Source organism: Vigna umbellata, chromosome 5 (genome assembly GCF_029865625.1).
Source record: "Vigna umbellata cultivar VRB3 chromosome 5, Vumbellata_1.0, whole genome shotgun sequence".
Taxonomy (NCBI): Eukaryota; Viridiplantae; Streptophyta; class Magnoliopsida; order Fabales; family Fabaceae; genus Vigna; species Vigna umbellata.
In genome coordinates, this window is record NC_142169.1 from 58,113,958 (window position 1) to 58,133,284 (window position 19,327).

The window sequence follows — 19,327 nt, forward strand, 5'->3', positions numbered from 1 at the left end:
AGTACCTAGTTTATCTAGTAAAGTTTTAGGAAAAATTTTACTTGTTTTATCGTAAGTTTTTCTGCATTATATTCAGAATTTCGGTGTGAACTTTGTAATGTATGTTATTGTGAATTGTGATGTGATAAGTAGAACGATGGAATTACGTACGTCAGAGCCAATAGCCAATAAATTTTGCTAGCATATTGGCTAACAAAATTGGCTAGTTTGCTTTAGTCAAAGATTATATAAAATATAAAATTGAAAAAAAAAAAACACCAAAAGAAATAAATATTGAAATGTAATTTGGCTTAACAGACCAAATGATGTCGTCCTAAAGTTAACTAATAGATGACCTTAATCAAAAGACCAATACAAAATGTCTTAATTAAGATCAAAATCAAATATGTTTTGATTGAATTTGAATCAAATTTGTTTGTCCAATTTGAATTGTGTCTCTAGCTTGGTTGGATGAAGATTTGGATGATGCGGAAACCAAGATGTGTCAACTAAACTTAGATTGAAAATCACTGAATGTAAGTTAGTCATAACATATTTATGATTAAAGTTGGTCAATGGTCATACAAAGGTGATTTGGAAAATACAATAGTTTATACCAAGTTAAAAATAATATCATATAAAAATGAAGTCCAACAGTAAATACTTTTCCACTTAAGGTCCCAAAAAAACATCTTGGTCGAGGCTAGCTTGAGAAAATATTGTGATTAAGATTCATCAAAAAAATGTTCTGACCAAAGTTGGTGAAAATACATCTTAACTAATGACAAAATCAAGTTGAAGATGTCTTTAGTAAGTTTGACTCAATGATATTTTAAATAAATGGATAACTAACTTTATGAAGGGGAGTATAGGTCTAAAAATATTTTGGAAACTTTTCACAATGTAACTAATGTCTATTACATGTTGATTGAAGGTCGTATAATAATTTTGAAATGCTTCACAAATATTTTTATAAATGTTTGGCAAAATCAGCAAAGAGTCATATGTACACAATAACATTCATAACAATACAACAAAAGTTTGTTTGATGTTTACAAGAAAAACTCTCAAAGAGATTATATATGAATTAAATTCTCATCGGACTAGTGAAGAATATATAAATAAAACTCCTACTCTAAATCATCTAGCACATAAACTTTTACAATAAACACTTATAAACTTAGATAATACATTGCAAATAAGTCTCAATCTTGTATATTTCATCATCTTATTATTATGCATGGACTCACTAATAACAGAGGGGTGGCATTGTATGTGTAAATTAATTTGTAATTTTCTTACATTCTTAATCCCACTACAAGAATAATTGATATTACCGACGGTTCTAATTCATCGGTAATGTATTAAATCTGTCGGTAATTGTCGTTTACCGACAGCTTACCGACGATTAAAATATCGTCGGTAAAAACGTTGTCGGTAATTTTTACCGACGGATATTTTAGCCGTCGACAATTATCGAAGACTTTTGGTCTTCGGTAAAGGCGTCGGTAATTACCGAAGGTTTCTGGCCTTCGGTAAATCCGTCGGTAATTACCGCGATCTGCTTCATCTTCTTCTTCTTCTTCCTTCCTCCCTCTGTGTCATTTTTTTTTCGTTTTCATGAACTCCGCCACCAAAAAAGCATCACACCAGTAACAAACTAATTTCCAAAGAATCAAACAATCAATTTATTTTCAATAGTTAAAATCATAGGGAATCATGGAGAGTTTCTCTGCAATTCTCAGATTTGTAAGAGAAATGTTCCTAATCGCAAAAATCAACTTTGCAATGGACCGCTGGAAAAGTTGAGCTTGTCAGAAAGGCTGAAAAATGGACAGTGGTGGATTCCAACAAAGCAGCGGTGGTGGAGAGCAGCGGTGGTAGAGAGCAGCGGCAGTGGAGAGCAGCGATAGGAAGAAGTATTACACTGAGATGGAGAGAAATGAGAAGGAGAAATGAGTGTTTGCCACATATATTGGCACTGGATGCGAAACTGGGGCCGAAAAACCGTCGGTAATTACCGAAGGTTTCTGGCCTTCGGTAAATCCATTGGTAATTATCGTGATCTGGTTCATCATCTTCTTCTTCTTCCTTCCTCCCTCTGTGTCATTTTTTTTTTCGTTTTCATGAACTCCGCCACCAAAAAAGCATCACGCCAGTAACAAACTAATTTCCAAAAAATCAAACAACCAATTTATTTTCAATAGTTAAAATCATAGGGAATCATGGAGAGTTTCTCTACAATTCTCAGATTTGTAAGAGAAATGTTCCTAATCGCAAAAATCAACTTTGCAATGGATTGCCAGAAAAGTTGAGCTCGTCGGAAAAGTTGAGCTTGTCGGAAAGGCTGAAAAGTGGACAATGGTGGATTGCAACAGAGCAGCGGTGGTGGAGAGCAGCGATGGTGGAGAGCAGCGGTGGTGGAGAGCAGCGGTGGTGGAGAGCAGCAGTGGTAGAGAGCAGCGGCGGTGGAGAGCAGCGATAGGAAGAAGTATTACACTAAGATGGAGAGAAATGAGAAGGAGAAATGAGTGTTTGCCACATATATTGGCACTAGATGCGAAACTGGGGTCGGAAAATTTCCGTTTTTTTATCGACGGTCAGAAGCCTTCGGTAAATCTATCGGTAATGTCGTCAAGCGAAATAATGGGCGGGAAAATTCCCGCTCTTTTTACCGACGGCCAAAAGCCTTCAGTAAATCCGTCGGTAGTGTGCATGTCACTTATCGACGATCAAAAGTCTTTGATAAATTCGTCGGTAATGTGTATGTCACTTACCAACGACCTTACCGAAGACTTTTGACCGTCGATGAAAAAGATAAAAAAATCGTCGGTAATTCCGTCGGAAATTAAAATATATCGACGAATATTTATCCGTCAATAAAAATTCGTTTGTAATATTAATATTTTTTGTTAAAAAAATCACTCTAAAATCTTAAGATTTATAATTCTCAGAGTGTAATCATAATTAATAAGATATTATCTTTGATTCATAAGAAATCTTTTAAGAATATGTACTTCAATCTCTTTACTCTTCAACCTTTCTTTCTCAATATATCTTTTTACATTTTTTTTCTCCACATTCTTCATGAGTAAATGTGAAAGAACTTTATAGTGAGAAATAGAATCTTATTTCCTTTTATAAATTAATGTTCATTAAGTTAGTTTTTATTTTATTTTATTTTATTATAATTTCCCATAACAATATATCTTATTAAATTACATTTGGTTCATCATAATATTTCTTTATTTTGTATGCAAATTATTATTTAAACATGTATGGTAATAACATTCACTAGTCACTCACCAAATATGATAAAGAATATCATTTATTATTTATTTTTTTGTGTGCTTCCTAATAAACATAACTCAAATGATTGATACATTTTTTTTACAATCATCTTTAGAAAGGATGATCTAATTTCCTTCAAAAATTAGATGTTCTTGCATTTACAAGTGCATATTGGTTTTTATGTGTAAGGTTTTTGTTGTTATTGAATATGTGTTTTGTCTTCTTATATTATGTCTAACCTTTCTTTAAATATGCATCAGATTTTTGTGTACATGTCTAATGCTTCTTTAGTAATGCATTTGGTCTTGACACAGTATCGTCAAACACTTCTTTAAATTTCGTCTATAGGCTTCAAAATCTCGTGCCTATGGCTTCTTTAGACATGTTTTCGTTTTTTAAACACTTATTTAACCCTTCTTTTAAGATTTTCTCTAAACTCTTTAATGATCTAATTTATCTTTAAACCCCATCTACGTTTAATCATCATTTAATCTTATAAAATTACGGTAATATTTATTATTATCAAAATCACAAGTGTTTTTACAAGATTGTATTTAGACTTGTGTTTAGTTTTATAAATATCATATAACCGTGACAGATTTTTCAAGATTAAACTTAAGATATAGTAATAAAGATAAATTTCATAAAGGTTGAAAAGAAGCCCTTATCAAGACCAACCACAAGATGTTTTGACTAAAGATAGTAAAAAAAATGTTTCATCATAACTAAGATAACATGTTTTAAGGTGAAGTCAAAAGTGTCTCAATCAAAGCAAATATTTCATCCGTGAAAAGAAATGACTTTATCTCAGACTTGTTAAAATTTATTTTTATGCAATTGAAATATGTTTTAAATGGTTGAAAACAAATTAAAATAATTATGACGCGTGGACTAATCTAACTCTAAATGTGTAAGTTAGAAATTTTTATACTCTTATACTAGATGGGTTTAAAATATATAAAACCATTTCAATAATTTCAATGAGAGAAATGAGTTTATATTGAAACTTGTGGTCAAAGTAATAAGTCTAATCACATCTTTAGTCTTAAATTATTAAAAATAAAAGATTTTGATTCTTTGTTGATTATCATAATTTCACTTTATATTTTTGTTTATAAAAAAAAGGTTACATAGTATATTGTTCCCCATTAATAATATTATTTGATTTCATTCCTTTTTTTTTTGAACTTGATTAATAATTAAATATGGATATTTTAATTAGTGGCGTAAAAAACACAAGAATAATAATCACTTTTATAAATTGCAACTTTTTATAAAAGTTAGAATTAAAAAGTGCTCGTTTATAAAATTAAAAATATATTTAAGTTGTGTTTTATTTTTAAAATTGTGACAATTTTGTATGGCTAATTTTATATACATAGATTTACATGTTAAATTTTTATTATAACTTTTTTTTTGTCAAAAAGTAGCAGTGGAAAAAGCTAATAAAAGGATGTAGACCAACAAAGAAAAGAAGAAAACTTCAGTACTTCTCTAAAAGATAGATGTCCACTTGTTCCAACCCACGCCCAGATATTCCCGGCACAACACACAAAACCCACCCTTTACAAGTATTTAGAATTAAGGATTTTAATCACGTTAAATAATCTAATCACTCCACAAAAGAAAGATAATCACAACATTTAAAATAATAAATAAATAATTTATGATTAAATTATAGTTTATAATTTGATGCATAGTTAATTTTCTTTTATTTATTGATTTAATTGTTTGTTATGAGAAGATGACTTGTGAGTGGTGGCCAGATTTGACTACGCGGCGTGTGTCAATGCATGCCAACTCTACCACGTACCCAACTTCGCTTCTCTTTCGTATCTTCCATTCATCCCCATATGTCACCCAACGCGCGTTCTCTATAAACCTATATATACTAACCCAACACAAATTCCCAAATCACACCACACAAACACGCTTCCATTATCATCTTTCAAGGGAAACAGATCAAAATGAAAGACACAATTCAAATTCCAATCACACTCACCGGCTTGCTCCGCCACGTGGCTGCCAAATTCCCCTCCCGTCGAGCCATCTCTGTCGCCGGCAAATACGACATCACCCACTCCCGCCTCCACCACCTCACAGAATCCACCGCCGCTCGATTGGTCGCTGCCGGCATCAAACCGGGCGACGTCGTCGCCCTCGTCTTCCCCAACACCGTCGAGGTTCTTTTCCCCATAATAATCCCTAAATACTAAATTCCCATAACATCCTTTTTTAAGACCACGTAGAAATGTCTTAACATTTTGTTTTCTGTTTTGGTTTCAGTTTGTTGTCATGTTTTTAGCCGTCATTCGAGCGCGAGCCACAGCCGCGCCGTTAAACCCAGCTTACACGGCCGATGAGTTTGAGTTTTACTTATCCGACTCAGATTCAAAGCTTCTGGTCACATCACTGGAAGGAAACACGCCGGCTCAAGCTGCAGCTTCGAAACTCAATATCGCTCACGCCGCGGCTTCTTTGACCCAAAGCGAAAACGAAGAAGCCGAGCTTAGTCTCTCGTTGAGCCACTCTTTTGACTCGGTTGAGTCACTCGTTAACGATCCTGCTGACGTGGCGCTTTTCCTTCACACGTCCGGAACCACGAGCCGTCCCAAGGGGGTGCCGCTGACCCAGCACAACTTGCTCTCTTCCGTGAGGAACATTGACTCGGTGTATCGACTCACTGAGTCTGACTCGACGGTGATTGTGCTTCCGCTGTTCCATGTGCATGGGTTGATCGCCGGGCTGCTGAGTTCTCTCGGCGCCGGCGCGGCTGTGGCGCTGCCGGCGGCAGGGAGGTTCTCCGCTTCAGCATTCTGGAAGGACATGGTTAAGTACAACGCCACGTGGTACACTGCGGTTCCTACCATACACCAGATCATACTGGATCGTCACTTTAACAATCCCGAACCAGTTTACCCGAGGCTCCGGTTCATCCGGAGCTGCAGCGCGTCTCTTGCACCGGCTATCATGGGTAAACTGGAGGAGGCTTTCAGTGCCCCCGTCTTGGAGGCTTATGCAATGACGGAAGCCTCGCATCTCATGGCTTCGAACCCTTTACCCCAAGATGGGCCCCACAAGGCCGGGTCGGTTGGGAAGCCCGAAGGCCAAGAAATGGGTATACTGGATGAATCGGGTCGGGTCCAGGAGGTTGGAGTTAGTGGAGAGGTTTGCATTCGCGGACCCAATGTAACGAACGGATATAAACACAACGTGGAAGCTAACACGGCGGCGTTTCAGTTCGGTTGGTTTCACACCGGTGATATTGGATACTTTGATTCTGATGGGTATTTGCACCTAGTGGGTCGGATCAAGGAACTCATCAACCGCGGAGGTATATCCACATTCTATCATATACTCTTTCTTTCTTATATTATATTCATTACTTAAAAGCAAATTAATTTTGATTCACAAATTAAAGTATTATTTTGCATGTGAATTTTTAACTTTTTAAAAGAACAATTTAAATACGTTTTTAGATGTTATTTTATTACTTGTTAATAAAAATTAATTTTTTATCTCACTAATTTAGCTAATAAAAACTTATATTACATATTCATGTATATTGTTGAGATAACATTTTCATTATATGTTCAAATCTAAATTTAATCCTTAGAATAATAAATGAAGCAATAATAATGCCTTTTTATTTTCTTTGAATGGGTACGAGGATTAAATAATTTCTAAGTGGTTTTCAAATTCTGTACACAAACTCTTTTTAAAGAAAAGTATTAGCTTGAATTAAGCTTAACCATTGATTTTGTGAACGTGTAATTTTATGAAATTACCTTTGAAAATGTTGGTGAAATCTTTGTTTTAAAAGAAAAATATTAGGTTGAATTCAGCATTGGTGACGTGAGTTTCATTCTTGCTGAATTTGTGGGCACGCGCAATTGGTGAAGAAACTTCTTAATACCTGAGCGTGTTCAAACTAATCATGGTTAATTATATTTAATAACATTAAACAACTTAATTAGCTGGCGTTGACATCGTGTTAACTGACTCTAGATTTCACAACTGACAAGATGTTGAAAGATGTTTCGATGTAGGCTTTTTATTTGGTATTGTTATGTTACCGAGAACTCATTTAAAATGTTGATGAAGGTTTTTTGTCTTTTCAGGTGAAAAGATATCACCAATAGAAGTTGATGCTGTCCTTCTTTCACACCAGGACATTGCTCAAGCAGTTGCTTTCGGAGTGCCTGATCCAAAGTATGGGGAGGAGGTATGTCTTTTTCTGATTTACTTATGAGTTTTACCTCAAAATGCTCAAAAGCTGAGTGTTGTGTCTGTGTGTTCTTAAAAGAAACAAATGACAGAGTTCAGAAATTTTAGGCTAACTATATTGTACTGATCACATCTTTTTACATCTTAACAGATATATTGTGCTGTGATCCCAAGAGAAGGATCAAACATTGATGAGGCAGAGTTACTAAGATACGGCAAGAAGAATCTTGCATCCTTCAAAGTCCCCAAAAAGGTTTTCTTCACTGATGCTTTGCCCAAGACTGCCACAGGAAAGATTTTGCGCCGACTTGTGGCAGAACATTTCGTCTCTCAAATTTGAGCTACTTAATTCTTCAGCTTTTAGCCTGTGTTTGTTCAAAATGAAGAAATTACATCGAAAACATAAGGAAAATCATATACAAGAAACCAAATATTCTATTTGATGCCTACATACTTAGCCAGTACATAGTTGGAATCGTGAGACCATAAATTCTAACCATAATTTGGTAATTGTCATTGAAGAAGAGGCTATTTCTTCGAATACTTCATACAATGGATAGATTGTAATTTTCAAAGTTTATTGTAATGGTACACAATGTAATACTTATAGATCTTAAATACTTAATCATTTTTTGTAAGCATTTCTTACTACATGAATCATGATATATGTGTGAGAAACTGAAGATTTATTTTAACAGTGTAAAATTATATCCTGTAGCTTATAATTGGTAGATACAAGAAGAATAATACTTCTTGGTCTTGTCGTTCAACTTTATGAGGATCGATTTTGATTTAGCAAAACTATATCGAGGCAAAATTGAGAGCTGTGGAGTAGTGTGTACATTGTTTTTGGAGAAAACAAACATGATATAGCCAGATAACTAGATAAAAACGCTGGAAAGCAAAACTAATATGTATAAAAACTTGTATATAGCTAGCAATGTGCTGCTGTCTAGGAAAAAAGTCACTACACAGCACAAAAGATTGTGATTCTTCAAGTGCTAACATTGAATGACAATCAACAAAGATGGTCTTCATTGCCACAAAGCTGATGTAACAGTAAATGCTTTAGCTATATCAGGTCATCATCTTACGGCATTATAAAGGTGGGTAGACAGCTAGTTATATTCTAGTCGCTAGCATTTATAAAGAAATTCGTCTCAATACATGCAACCATGTCCTACTAAACAGCTTAATCTAGTTGACAACTGAAAAGCTTGAAAGATACTCTTTAATACTATTATTTGCTGTCACATTTTTTTTTCTTAAGAATACATGACTTATTTATAGACCTTTATTCTTGTTCTTTTCAACTTCTATTACATCTCATAATCATTTTAAAGTATCACACCTGATCTTTAATCTCCTAAGACAATTAATTATAATAAAACTTATTAAATGTAATTAACTACATTTAAGTTTATTTAGAAATGTTTTTTTAATTCATCATATGGATTCTTCTATTTTTCATCCAGCTTTTCTCACATATAGTAATTTCTCTCACTCTATATTGGTTCCTTTCATGATTGATTGAATTCTTCACTTCTTTTATGACCGACTTTGTTTTCATTATGGCTAACTTGTTCTTTTCGTTATTGATAATTGATTTGTTTTTTTTCTTTGACAAACTTCTTCTTAACGTTGGTGGACTTGTTCTTAACTGGATTTTTTATTATCTTTGTGGCCAATTTGTCATTATCTGGATTCTTGGGTTCTTGTTAATAGGTCGAGCTCCTTTTGAGCAATTTTCACACTTTCTTTACAACCAAACATATAATCTATTTTAAGTCACAACTTCTTGTCTAGCACTTCCAATGCAGCTCTATGATCTTTCTCACCTTGGAATTGTTTTTGCAATTTTGAAAATTCTGTTCAAGTTTCAAGCACAAATTATTCAAAACCTATTTTCTTCTATCTAAGCTTGTTTGTAACTCGCATTGCCTCTAACTTCAATTTTTTTTGCAAATCGTCTTTTGCAAATTTTGACCTTTGAATAACAAGCTTGTCTCTCCACATGCCTGAGATATTCGAGTTGTATATATGTACCATTGAGTTTTCTAGAGGCTTTACTAAGTTAACCGAGCTATCCACATGATCCACTGAGCTACCTAAGTTTCCCAACAAACTTTTCAAGTTGTTCACTTGCTCCACCAAGATACCTAGGCTATCCAAATTTGCTATCAAGCTATCTAGATTTCTCACCAATCTATTTGAGCTCTCCATGCACCTTAGTGGGCTATCTGAATGCACCACTAATCTATCTAGATGCCTTGTTGTCATGCCGACACTACTTAATTGACTTGTCGAGTTATCGTATTCAGCCTTCTTACTGAATTCTCTATGACACCTAACCTACTTGTCGAGTTCTCCCTTTGCTTATACTCAACTCCCAAATTATGTCCCATCATTAATGACATCGCTTTCTCTTCAACATTTTCTGCGAGAAGATTGGTCGTCTCTTCCTTCTTGTTCTCATATTGACAATTTTTAGCAAAATGTCTTACCTTATTGCAACTGAAGCACTTATTAGTAACATTTCTTTACATAACGACCATACTTGTCACATTTGAAGCTATTATTATTTGAGTTACTCAACCAACCTTCTCTCCACGGACCTCTTCCACGACCTTCTCTCCAAAGACCTTGTTCTCTTCTGGATCAATTTCGATGGCTGGATTGTTAGCATGGTAGTAGTATTGAAAATAGGATCTACACCCAAAAAAAACACACGAAGGCACCACTCTTGTCCTCAACACTTAGCGTGTCAAATTTGATTTCTTTTGTAATATAAGAAATGCATCTGAATTTATTCCTTCCACACTGAGTGCTTCCAATAAAGATATCGTGTATGCTCTTATTCTACAAAAGAAACGATTAAATATTACAAAATTATCAGATAATGATATCCCTGAAATAGAAGTCAAAAGATCACGTTGAACAACGACCAATAAGCATAACAAAGATAGATCTCAAATCCAAAATGAACAAAGACACCATCTTTGGTAAAACTTCCATGTTTCATTCTTGGCAAACAAGTAATGCACATGCATAAATACCCCAAACCCAGAAGCAACTAAACCATATGAACAATCTCAGTCTCAGATTAAAACTAATCCAACTAAACCACACACATTCTCAAGGCAAAAATGGCAGATTCCAATGTGGTTCTACTGGATTTCTGGCCAAGCTCTTACGGAATGAGAGTGAAAATCGCTTTGGCAGAGAAGGGTATCTCGTATGAGTGCAAGCAAGAAGATTTAGAAGCTAAAAGCTCTCTGCTTCTAGAGATGAACCCAGTTCACAAAATGATACCAGTTTTGATTCATAATGCAAAACCCATCTGTGAGTCACTCAATATTGTTCAGTACATTGACGAGGCATGGAAACACAAATCCTCTCTGCTTCCCTCTGACCCTTACAAGCGATCCCAAGCCAGGTTTTGGGGCGATTACATTGACAAAAATGTAAGTTATATATATACACTCAAAATTACTTTTCTTCATTCAAGTTTTTCTCACTCGTAAATATTGTCCTGGTCATACAAAGATACATGTAAAATCTGTTGGAAGTCTTACGTGGTTAGAGATAAGATCAATCTCATCTTATAAAGTTGGTTTTATGAGATTAAATTAGACTTAAAATCTACCTCTTAACAGAATCTACATCATATTTCACACCAACATGACCACAGTCTAATAGCAGATAGTTTGATTATAAGGAGGATAAAGGATTTTGTGATTGTGTTTGATGCAGGTATACAATGCTGTGAAGAGGGTATGGTCGGGGAAGGGTAAAGAGCAAGAAGAGTGGAAGAAAGAACTGATAGAATGTTTGAAGAGGCTGGAAGATGAACTTGGAGACAAGGCATATTTTGGTGGTGAAGAGTTTGGGTATGTGGATGTGGCTCTTGTTCCTTTCACTAGCTGGTTTTACACGGTTGAGACGTTTGGGAAACTAAGCATTGAAGATGAGTGTCCAACACTTGTGGCTTGGGCCAAAAGGTGCATGCAGAAAGAGAGTGTGGCCTCATCACTCCCTCACCCTGAACAGATCTATGCTTTTTCCCTGCAATATAAACACAGACATGGACTTCAGTAGATACATGTCTGTTATTACAATTACGTTGTAAGAAGTATATGTACTACGTGTGTGTCTGTGTTTTTTTCTTGGAAGTTACAATCTCTTGTTTATAAAATAAATTACATGTCTTCTACACCTAATAAGCATTCATATTGCTATCATTAAAGAAAATCAGTCATAATTATATGTCCATGTATATATTTATAGATTAAAACAGAAAAGAAAGTAAAAAATGTGCCCCAAAATCTAAATAAAAAAGTGGCTCCAAGAGGGTAAGAAGGTTGATTCGTCATTTTTTTTAAAATTTGTTTATAAATAAATAAATATATATATATATATATATATATATATATATATATATATATATATATATATATATATATATTACATAAAAGAGTGATCAACATATTTAATTATATAAATATTTTTAACCTTTTAATTGAATAATTAATGTTTTTAATTGTATAAATTAATATAATTATTATATTAACATGTTAAACTATTTTATTATAATAAATAAGTAAATTTGTAAATATTAGTGATTAATGATTTAAATAATAATATTATTACATATTTGTATCTTTTAAAAATATAATATAAAACGATTGATATTGTAAATTATTTTTGTTTTAATTAAAAAGCACTAACAGGACATTAATCCATTAATTTAACAAGCTAAGCCAATCAAACCAAAACAATTAAAGAATTAAAATTTGCAATTTGACTCGTTCCATTTTTGGAAACCGATCCTCAAATCACGACCTATTTTTGTGACCGTAAAAGTAACTACTAATTACATACAATTTGAAGACTAAACATCATTTGAATAGATCGTGTTTTTGCTTCCAGACTTCTTTACCTCGAAGTGGATTAGGGCATTTATTTCGGATATTGCAGATTTATAAATAAATTTTGAAATTTTGAAAAAAATTCATAATCAAATTTGCCTGAAAATTGATTTTGCAAATATTTTCAATTTGTTAAGCGTGATTTTTTTGACTCAGGCAAATATAAGTAATAAAAAAATTATTTCCTCAACAATTCAATTCATTCAATGAATATTGTAGATTACCAATAAATTCTGATAATTTAAAAAATCTAATAACTGGCAAAACGAAAAACAAAAATATCTCAACAACTATTTACAATTAGCTGAGTGAAATTCTTTGGGCCAAGTCTCACAACTTTGTATTTGGGCCAGACATCTCAAGTACGGAAGCCCGTGAAATACAGCGACGCAGAGAAATTCACCAAACTGACCTCCAATCCAACGGCGCAAGTAAACCCTAAACAGTTCTCTCCCGTTATAAATAGCGTCTCACCTCACCCTGTAAGCCTCGTCTATTGATAAAGCATCGTTGCAGCCGCAGGGTTAGCGTCGTATCGTCTACTATTCTCTTCTAGGGTTATCAATTAGATTTGCGTATTAGTATGCATGTTTATTCATGTTTTTGCGATCTGTGCGATAAGAACGTGAAACCGTGCACAATAAGCCGATGCTCTGGATTACAATAATGAAGGCAGCATGGTTGTGTGCACGGAAATGGATCTTTTAGGTCAATATGTCTGCTCTCCCTGATGAACGCAATGATGGGAGGGCCTGGTTGCGACCTACATCTTTTTCTATCTCAGTTCTAATATTTAATTGCTGTTTCCAATTTTAGTTTCTTATATTGCATGAATTTTTTTGAAAACAGGATTTTGAAGCTGAAAAATCAGGGTAATCTGACCCATTTTTGTTTTGGTATATTCTACTCTTAATGTTTTGAATTTATACCCCAATCTTTGAATATACATTCATTTTGGCCAAACGATGCGGACGAAATATAATAATTAAGAAGTATGAAAATTATGAGAGGGAAATTTAATTGAGAAAATAAAACGATTACGAAAAATATGAAGAAAAGTTTTATATATTTTTTTAAAAATTTACATAATGTGAACCGAAGAAATATGTAGAAAGAAAAAATAATAAATAAACGAATAATTTTTTCAAAAAGAATACGAAAGTTGCAAAAATGAAATCACACCCTTTGCCTATCTAAGGACGACACCAATTTTTACAGTAATAGCTTCTGGAGAAGGATTAACTACATTTTATATATTTCAAATTTATTTATTTGTTTTATATATTTCAAATTTATTTATTTGTTTTATATATTTCAAATTTATTTATTTGTTTTTGAAGGATATTTAAACGTTTGAATAAAATATATGATTTCAAGATTTAAAATGATTTAAAAACATCAAACTTATTAACTTTGTTCCCTCCACTACGGATTATCAGAGTTAATCTAACTCTCAGTTTGAAATTGATTTGAACTGAATCAAAATCCAACTCACCTAATTAGCATGTAGACTTTAACCCAAATTTATTTCAGATCTTATAAGTATTTACTCTCGATTATATGTTGAGAGATTAATTAAATAATTTTAAACACGGTAAGTTTTTAAGAATCGTTACATTACTTGGATCAAACATAGAGAGTTAAGCAAAGTTTTTAAGAAGTCGATAAATTACCTTTAAGATACAGTTCACCAAGGAGAATTATAACCTTTATTCCGAAATCCTGAAAACCATAATTCGATTTGAGATTAACGTGCGTGATGCTGTAAGCTTAAAATGATATTGGGTTTGCGACAATGGTTGAGTGTTTGAGTATGTGCAGACTAAACTGGCCCCCTTTCTCAGTGGTATCAAGCTTGTCTTGTCCTGGGGGAGGCAAGAGCTCAAAATTTTGGACCAAACGCCCCAAAGTAATGCCCATAATAGGCAATGCAAGGATAATTCCAGGGCAGCTCCTCCTCCCAACACCAAAGGGAAGGTATCTGAAGTCATTCCCATTCGCCTCTACTTTCGACTCTTCCTCCAAGAACCTCTCAGGCCTGAACTCCTCGGGCTTCTTCCACTGAGCAGGGTTGTTGGCAAGCCACCATGCATTCACCAAGATCTTGCTCTCTGCAGGGATGTCATAGCCTCCAAGTTTAGCATCATGGAGGTTCATGTGTGGGACGAGGAGTGGAATTGCCATTCTCAGCCGAAGTGTTTCCTTTATCACTGCCTGAAGGTAAGTGAGCTTGTGAATGTCTTGCTCTGTCACTTGGTGTCCTGCTCCTACAACTCTCTCAATCTCCTCCCTCACCTTGTTTTGGATCTCTGGGTGGTTCACAAGCTCAGCAATGCCCCATTCAATTGACCACAGAGTTGTCTCGATTGCTGCTCCAAATTCAACATTATGTCCATCAGAAAACTTTTCTTCCAAAACTCTCACTAAAAATAATGCATCTGTTACCAATTATAACATTTATAACATCACCCTCTTACCAAGGTATCCGTTTACCAATTCCTATAAGATGAAGTGGTCACCACAGTCTGTGGAAATAGGAGCAGGAAAATCATATCCCATAATTGATTACAGCATTTAAAAGTTACGTGAAAAGCCTTTCTTCTGTTTACTTAATCTAAATCCATAAAAGATGCTTCATATAATACAAATAACGCCTCAACATTCTTGCATAATAATTCCGTGAGTTGAATCTTGATTTGATATATTTTCATCATAAATTGTAAAAAAAATTATATATTAAATTATTATCTGTCCAGGCCTTCCTTTTCCCTTCTATTGGCATTTTGTATTTGTTCTGAACACAAAATAAAAGAGAGAAAGAAGGTAATTACCAGCAACGTTAATGTTCTCAACAATGTAAAGGACATTATCCTCACTAATCTCTCCTTTTCTCTGAGCGTCCAAAATGTGATCGATGGCGCATTTAAGTCCTCCATTGTCCCTTTTCTTGGTATTTTCAAGATTCCTGTCACTCTCCATTTCATCAAATCAAACAAAACAACACCAAAAAGTCAAACTGAAACCCTTTCTATACTAGTGCACAGATTCTATTATTGTTTTGATGTTATATAGCTTTTATCATTGTCTCCTTTTGCAAATTTGTTTTTTCTAATAGGATCCCTTACCATGTCAATTAAATAATCTTGGTCTTAGTCTAACTTTTGATCTAAAAGTTAACATTTTAAAAACATGTTGACATGCAAATTACCATATCAGAATACATATTGAGTTGGCAATACAATATAGTGTCAATAATTTTTTCAAATACTAAAATAACAACATCAAAGTTGTACAAAAAAATAGTGAAAACTAATTAGCATAACAAATTCAAACCGCTAAATTTACAAAAAATTACTATTATAACAAAATCAACATCAAAACACAATTAAAACTTTCCAATAAAATTACTCATTAAAGAACACAATCAAACTTTAACAAAACTTTAAATTATAGTAGTACACACTTGTAATCCCGTCAATTCTTATTGAGAAACACTTATCATATGACTCAAGAACTTCGACATTCGCCAAAAAATTACCATCATGAACTATAAACTTGATCTCATTTTTTTTTTGTAATTTATTGGAAAAAACAGTAAACTTAACAACCACTACAAGTCACATAAAATTCCTAGTAATGGAAAGTAGAAATTAAAAGAAACCACTTACTTTCGTTCCTCAATGAAATAATCCTTGAAGAGTTTGAACCTGGCGTCCTTAACCTCCTTGCAAATCTTCAAGTACCCACGCAAAAATGGCCGCAAAACAGGGATAAAATCACCGTAGTTGTACTCAAAGCTCTGCCCCAAACGACTCCTCTCACCGTTCAAAACTCGAAGCTTCTGAAACAACGGGTCCTCCTCGTTCTCGAACCTTCTATCGAACATGATCCTATACATGATGTTATATATCATGAGTTGCAGTCTCCGCCGCAGAACGATCCCTCCGACCGCGGCGTCGGGGCTGCGGCGTATGTCCTCCACTACACGCGCCGCCTCGTCCTCCCACCCGACGCGGTACTGCTGCACGACCTTGTTGGTGAAGAACGGGACCGTCATTATGCGGCGCATCTTGCGCCAGTGATCGCCGTACTCGGTGAACACCATGTCCTGGCCTTTCCCGGTGAAGATGTCGAAGACGACGTTGCGCGTGCGCGAGCCGAACTCCACGCCCTGCGTGTGGAGAACCTCCTTCGCAAGCTCAGGCGAAGAGACCACCACCAAATTCCGCTGCCCCATGCGGAGGAGAAATATGTCGCCAAAGCAACGTGCAATGTCGGCAAGGTTAAGGTGATTCAGGTCATCGCCAACCTGAAGCCAGTTACCAAATATCGGGACAGAAAACGGTCCCGGTGGCAGCCTGAACCGCTTCCCGCGAAGCTTTGCACCCGTCACTGCAATCACCGTCGCAAAGAAAAGCGCGGTAAGAACTTTTGGTAAGAAGAGAAGATCCATTCAAAATTCTTACTCCAAAACCAATCTTCTTCGATAAACTTTGATAGACGCTGTTTAAAATTAAAGATAACTTTAATCAAAACAAGTTATACATGAAATGATTTAGGATAATCTTGTCCAAAACATGAACACAATTGAAGAGTTTTCTTTGAGATGGATCAAGGAACAAGAAAGAGAGTTTGAGAGGGAAAAAAACTGTGTAAGAAATGGTTATGGAATGAAGTGAGAGTGTGGGACTTTATGTAGAAATGGGAGTGTGACGGTGTCATTAGAGTTGTTGGAACTGTGATAAGTGTGTGAGAGAGCGAAGTGAAGAAGTTAACGGCGTCAAATTTGACTTTTAGTAAGAATGAAAAGAACGGTGCGTCACCTCTATTCGCGCGCCGCGACGTGCTTTGGTGTTGGCGAGGGAAATACATTTTTTATAAGAAAATAAACAATTTTATTTATTCTTTGTTTAATTATTGATTTGGTTAATGTTTTCGTTCAAGAATGTTAAGGTAATTTTTCAATTTTTTGAAGTCTTAATATAGTTTTGATATGTAAAATTGATACAATTTGATTATGTGAAAAATAGTCTGTTTTGTTTTTGTTAAATTTCTTGAAACAAATCAATAATTTTTTATTAAAATTAAAGTTGTTAATAAGGATGGTTTATTTTGTATGTATAATTAATATATTCTTAGTATCAATTTTGATATAAAAAAATTATTTGTTTCAATAAAATTAAGGAAAAAGATAAAATTGTATCAATTTTTTAAATATTAAAACCAACTTGCATTAATTTTCATAAATCACGACCAAATTTAGACTAAAAAAATTTGAATGACCAATTTGATATTTTTTTATAAAAACATAAATTAAATCTAAATGAGTAATTAAACCTATTTTTATTATTATTTACCAAATAAAATTCCTTTCACAAAACTTTATATCTAAAAGTGATTAAAAAAGTGTCAAAAAATAAATATTCTTGACTAAAAAAGTTGTTAAGACAAAATCGTTTAAGTAAACCTGTTTTGAAGTTTAACATAATTGGTTAATGAAATAACTCTATCAAACGAACCGTTTAGGATAAACACACAAAATGTTATATGTATAAGCGATATCTTACTGCTAAACATTATTCCAAACAGACTTGACTAAACGTTAATACACATATAATGCCTAAGTACTTAAGAATGTCTAACACTTTTAATGCATATACGAAATAATACTCTATTGTTTGTTTTGTTATGTTCTCTTTTTTTTGTTTTGATCATCAAAGTACGTTAAGAGATAGAAATATTTAATTTTCTCAATGCTTTCTAATCCATCTGTACAAATAGCACAGTTTCCTTTATAAGAAGCAATATAGCATCTGACTTACCCTACATGAAAGTTACTGCTCTTTGAGTAATGAATTTCTTTTGAAAAAATTTATACATGTAAAAAAGAGAACAATAGTCAAGAATCATTATTGTTATTATGTTATCTTCATTCTCTCTCAAGCTTACATCGTCCCGACTTTTTCTTTAAAAAAAATAATTTATTCTAATTAATTATTTTTTATATTAAGAAGTGAATTAAAATACTTATTAGTTTAACTCAATAAAATTAAACAATATAGTCACTTATACTAGTTAGAACCGGTAAAATTTGTCTAACTAGTTAGATTAATTTATAAAATCATAAATAGTCAAATTCTTTTATAATCTTTTAAAAATTAGTAAAACTCTTTGATATTTAAGGAATAACTGATCATACAAATAAATTTTCATTATTACTTTCATCTTAAAAACCTTTTTAAAAATTTATAAAAATATTTAAATATTCAACACTTCTCACAAGCTGTCTAATTCCTAAAATGTATCTAATACTTATTTGTAAAAAAATTTAAACTTTATTCAAAATGTTAACTCAGTTTCAAAAGTTTGAATTGATAAACTCTGTATTATTTATTAGACTCTTACAAGTGTCAAAATTTTCATATCACATGCATGTTTTAAAGTGCGTTTTTAAGAGTCCACCACCAAGTTAATAAATATCGAGGAATTTGACTCGTAGTCGAAGAAATGAGAGTCAACTGATGTATGTGTTATTAGTCCATTTATGCTAATTGTTTTGGTATAAAAGTTGGGACCGAAATATGAACTTGATGAGTAGCTTCCTCTCCTCCTATGATGCATTTATCTTTACGTTCTATTCCTTCTCAACAAGTTTCAGGGAGAATGGGGTGGGTACCTGCAAAGGCACTCCGACGCTCAAGTTAGAAAAAGTGGAATCGTTGAACTTGTTTAGTTCAATAATTAATAATAGCTTAATTTTCTCTCAGGAAAAAACGTACCTTTTTCCTCTCTGCTTTTCATATTTAAAATAGTAGAATAAACCGTTTACCTGAAAATTCGGTTATAGAAGTTGACCACTTGGAAATTGTAACCGTTTAGATCGTGCTTAGTACTAGATCAGT

At 33.7% G+C, this 19,327-nt stretch overlaps 3 protein-coding genes and 1 non-coding gene across 4 annotated transcripts; 3 read left to right on the forward strand and 1 right to left on the reverse strand.

Moving 5' to 3' along the window:
- Window positions 1–5,164: 5,164 nt before the first annotated feature.
- Window positions 5,165–8,135, forward strand: LOC124828696 (oxalate--CoA ligase-like). Its single transcript, XM_047302054.2, has 4 exons — window positions 5,165–5,453; window positions 5,557–6,604; window positions 7,392–7,495; window positions 7,649–8,135. The coding sequence occupies exons 1-4, from the start codon at window positions 5,238–5,240 to the stop codon at window positions 7,835–7,837; spliced, it is 1,557 nt and encodes a 518-aa protein (XP_047158010.1). The 5' UTR covers window positions 5,165–5,237; the 3' UTR covers window positions 7,838–8,135.
- Window positions 8,136–10,594: 2,459 nt separating this feature from the next.
- LOC124828698 (putative glutathione S-transferase parA) lies at window positions 10,595–11,703 on the forward strand. Its single transcript, XM_047302057.2, has 2 exons — window positions 10,595–10,961; window positions 11,251–11,703. Exons 1-2 carry the CDS (start codon window positions 10,644–10,646, stop codon window positions 11,593–11,595), a joined length of 663 nt encoding a protein of 220 aa, XP_047158013.1. The 5' UTR covers window positions 10,595–10,643; the 3' UTR covers window positions 11,596–11,703.
- A 1,386-nt stretch (window positions 11,704–13,089) lies between these two features.
- Window positions 13,090–13,196, forward strand: LOC124828715 (small nucleolar RNA snoR100). Its single transcript, XR_007028045.1, has one exon. It is a non-coding gene; the product is annotated as a small nucleolar RNA snoR100 (small nucleolar RNA).
- An 869-nt stretch (window positions 13,197–14,065) lies between these two features.
- Window positions 14,066–17,072, reverse strand: LOC124828697 (trans-cinnamate 4-monooxygenase). The gene is made up of 3 exons (XM_047302056.2): window positions 16,094–17,072; window positions 15,257–15,390; window positions 14,066–14,794 (listed from the first exon to the last, which is right to left on the reverse strand). The coding sequence occupies exons 1-3, from the start codon at window positions 16,876–16,878 to the stop codon at window positions 14,196–14,198; spliced, it is 1,518 nt and encodes a 505-aa protein (XP_047158012.2). The 5' UTR covers window positions 16,879–17,072; the 3' UTR covers window positions 14,066–14,195.
- Between the last annotated feature and the right edge of the window lie 2,255 nt (window positions 17,073–19,327).

Coding starts and splice junctions, on each gene's coding strand:
- LOC124828696 (XM_047302054.2), top strand. CDS start 5,238: ATGAAAGACACAATTCAAATTCCAATCACACTCACCGGCTTGCTCCGC. Junction 5,454..5,556: donor TCTTCCCCAACACCGTCGAG/GTTCTTTTCCCC, acceptor TTTTGGTTTCAG/TTTGTTGTCATGTTTTTAGC. Junction 6,605..7,391: donor GGAACTCATCAACCGCGGAG/GTATATCCACAT, acceptor TTGTCTTTTCAG/GTGAAAAGATATCACCAATA.
- LOC124828698 (XM_047302057.2), top strand. CDS start 10,644: ATGGCAGATTCCAATGTGGTTCTACTGGATTTCTGGCCAAGCTCTTAC. Junction 10,962..11,250: donor GCGATTACATTGACAAAAAT/GTAAGTTATATA, acceptor TGTTTGATGCAG/GTATACAATGCTGTGAAGAG.
- LOC124828697 (XM_047302056.2), bottom strand. CDS start 16,878: ATGGATCTTCTCTTCTTACCAAAAGTTCTTACCGCGCTTTTCTTTGCG. Junction 15,391..16,093: donor TATTTCATTGAGGAACGAAA/GTAAGTGGTTTC, acceptor GGAGAGTGACAG/GAATCTTGAAAATACCAAGA. Junction 14,795..15,256: donor TGAGAACATTAACGTTGCTG/GTAATTACCTTC, acceptor AATTTGGAGCAG/CAATCGAGACAACTCTGTGG.